Genomic DNA, 3,702 nt, shown 5'->3' with positions numbered 1-3,702 from the left:
GGTGTTGTATGGAAACCAATTTGACAATAAATTTCATATATAAATAAATAAATAAAAAAAAAGACAGAGAGAGACAGAGTGTGAGCGGGGGAGGGGCAGAGAGAGAGGGAGACACAGAATCCTAAGCAGGCTCAAAGCTCCAAGCTGTCAGCACAGAGCCTCATGCAGGGCTCAAACCCATTAACTGTGAGATCATGACCCGAACCAAAGTCAGATGCTTAACCCACTGAGCCACCCAGGCGCCCCTATGTGACAGCATTGTATTAGATCTTTGCCATGACCCAGGAACTATAAGTTATATGAATTGCAAACACTTTATTAAGAATTAAGAGAAGAGTCAATCCAGGCTTAGAGCTTCAGCAGATACAGAGAATTATTATTCAAAATGACAAAACAGAAATAAATAAGAAAAAATACTGAACGGCAAAATGAAGGAAACAGCCAAGTTCAATTTTATTCCTATAGTTCATACCTTCATTTGTATTTACTTTGTTGGCTAATAAGCTGAGAGTTAAAAGGCTAATTTAAGAAATTTATTTAATTCAAATAACCCTACTCTAAATATGTTTTAGATTTGTCTATATATATGTGACAGACAGCATCTAATAACTTAGAGAGGAAAATCAAAATAGATTCAGAAGGCAAATATAAATGAAAATGAATTGAAAAGTGATGAGAAATGAATATGAATACAGTTTAGGAGAACTAATTGAGTATGAGCCTAAGAAGGAGGAACTTTGTTAATTGTGAAGTAAAATAAGAAATCGTGTTAACATTTCCTTAAAAGATATGTCAGTTTTAAAACGAGGGCTAGAGAAGGATTCAGAGTTTTAAGGTTTCCCTCCATTTTTTTTACCTGGATTTTATGTTTCAATAAAAATCTAGAACCTTTCGTTTTATTCCAACCTTTGTCATTATTATAGTTTTCTCTCTTAATTTGCGTGAAGCTAGTGATGGGCAACCAGACATCAGTGATAGAGTTCATTCTTCTTGGACTGACAGCTGACACTGAGCTTCAGGCTGTGCTTTTCCTTTTTCTGCTGCTAACTTACGTCTTAAGCATCATGGGAAACTTGACCATCATCATTCTGACCACGCTGGATTATCGCCTCCAGACTCCTATGTATTTCTTCCTCCGGAATTTTTCCATTCTGGAAATATCTTTTACCTCTGTCTTTGTTCCCAAAATGCTAGTCAACATTGGAACTGGAGACAGGACTATCTCCTTTGCTGCTTGTTTCACTCAGTATTTTTTTGCCATCCTTCTGGGAGCAACCGAGTTTTATCTTTTAGCTGCCATGTCCTTTGACCGCTACGTTGCCATTTGCAAACCCCTACATTATACAACTGTAATGAGCAGGAGACTCTGCATTCAACTTGTCTTGTGTTCCTGGCTCTCTGGTTTTTTGGTTGTCATTGGGCCTCATATAATGACTCTCCAGCTGCCTTTCTGTGCATCCAACATCATCAATCATTACTGCTGTGACTATACTGTACTGTTGCATCTAGCTTGTTCAGACACACATTTCATAGAAGTGATGGAGTTCATCTTGGCTGCAGTCACCCTCATCTTCACCTTGGTGCTAGTGATCCTTTCCTACACGTACATCATCAGGACAATTCTGAGAATCCCCTCTGTTCAACAGAGAAAAAAAGCTTTTTCTACATGTTCCTCTCATATGATTGTGGTCTCACTTTCTTATGGAAGTTGTATCTTTATGTACATAAATCCTTCTGTTAAGGATGCAGAAACTTTTAATAAGGGCGTGGCTGTTTTAAATACATCAGTTGCCCCTCTGTTGAACCCTTTCATCTATACCCTCAGGAATAAGCAAGTGAAAATAGCCTTCAAAGATATGGTCAGCAAAGTAACAGCTTTTTCAAGAAAATAAAGCTAAGGCTCATAATAATAATAAATACTAAATAACGAATAAACGTTTGTAGATGTATATTCTTGTATATTACAGTGTTTTCTATAATATGCCATCAGTAGTCCTACCTGAACACCAAAACAGTAAAGCTATCTATTTAATGAAGCCTATTTTAACATGACTTTATTTCTTAAAAGTTTTAAAGGCCTGTGAGTGTATATATGTGTGTATCTTCTAATGCTTTCATGCTATTTTTCCTTATTTGTACCTCACTTTTAAGGAAAGGATTTGGGAGAAAGTTAGAATTGGGAGGATGAATTCTTTTTTTATCCTGAACTTTTTATCCTCTCCCACATAGTGTCCCATCTCTATACTTGGAAATTGAATCATTAAATATACACCCAGAAGAAATCTACTTTAGTTTGTGAATAATAGCTTCAATAATATATCGGTTAATTAACATAAAGTTGGTTATTTCGTAATTATACTATTCAGATTTAAGTTTAGTGTTTCCACAATAATCACTTACTGAAACACTAGGCTACTCAATGTTTGGGGTAAGAAAGATAGATGTGAAGAAGAGAAAATCAATATCTACTTATTTTCAAACTGATAGGAAAATAGTAATGATTTATACACACATTAAACACTGAGTGAATCCACAAAAGAGGGAAAGGGATGATTCAAATTTCAGTTACTTAGCAATATATCATTATAGCAAATTCATACAAATTAATGTTGTGCCTAGTCATTGTTCTGGTTCCGTTTCACAAGAATATGAAATAAAATTATATGGACAGCATATATGATGTTAACAATTTCATAAGCTGAAATCATCTTCTTTCTAAGTTGATGCTAAACTTTAAATTTTATAATCTGATGTCCTCAGGCAGGGTGTCCATCACAAGCCGATATTTTCTAAACATTTCTTATCCATATTAATTTTTTTCAGAAAGCCTGGGCCAGACCCATAGTACGGGTAATTTTAAAATTTAAAGAAGCTATGCATGTTTCTTTCCATGTACTGATGAAGAAAACGGGGCCCTGGAGGTATCAACAAAATACTTTTTATTAAAACATATTGTTAAATCTGTACTCTTGAATCTTGACTCATCCATCTAATAATGGAGAATCTACTAAGTAGCAGAGATACTAAGAGTGCCCTGGGACACCAAGGGGGAGAAAGATGATTGAAAATGTAGCACCTGTTAGTTTCGTCTGAAAAATCACCTAAATTCCTGACCTGTAGTTGTTGGCAAGTGAGGAAGTTTGAAACTTAGCTATTCAGATTGACGAGTAACTGACTCGTTAGTTCACTCAAGAATTTGTTGTTTCTACATCATCAGTAGTACATCAATCATAGTCATCCAAAACATTATCTCGTGTTATGGTGGTTGCTCAATTTCAAAAGACAGACCAAACAATGCTATGTGGTGGAACACTTTTTTGACAGAGGTAATTACTTTTAAAATACGTAAAATTCTGTTACCCCCATTTAATTAAAATATAAAAGTAAATCAGACAACCAAACAACCACAAATCTAGGAACATTATGCTGAAGTTGCTGAACATGTGCAGAAGATAGAAAAACAAACAAACAAACAAACAAACAAACAAACAAACAAACAAAACGGCAGTCAATTAGGAAACAGGGTGGGGGAGTCCTAGGACATCCAGAGGAATACTAAGAGGGAATCATTATTGAGTCTCTTAGTTCAATTAGAATCCGAGTTGAGTTCAGGCTGGGTTGCAGGTTTTGTTGCTATTCTGTTTTGTTTTGTTTTGTTTTGTTTTGCTTTGCTTTGTTTTGTTTCCTTATTTTGTTTAATTT

General features: G+C 35.2%; 1 protein-coding gene across 1 annotated transcript; it reads left to right on the top strand.

Annotated features, from left to right (window-relative positions):
• Nucleotides 1-953: 953 nt before the first annotated feature.
• On the top strand, nt 954-1,892 carry LOC147579111 (olfactory receptor 6C4-like). Its single transcript, XM_086711828.1, has one exon. It carries the CDS (start codon nt 954-956, stop codon nt 1,890-1,892), a length of 939 nt encoding a protein of 312 aa, XP_086567954.1.
• The last annotated feature ends 1,810 nt before the right edge of the window (nt 1,893-3,702 follow it).

The sequence above is a fragment of the Puma concolor genome, chromosome B4 (genome assembly GCF_028749965.1).
Source record: "Puma concolor isolate L17-30 chromosome B4, mPumCon1.1.hap2, whole genome shotgun sequence".
Taxonomy (NCBI): domain Eukaryota; kingdom Metazoa; phylum Chordata; class Mammalia; order Carnivora; family Felidae; genus Puma; species Puma concolor.
Note: the sequence above shows the minus strand (reverse complement) of the source record. Positions and strands in the feature narration are given on the sequence as shown.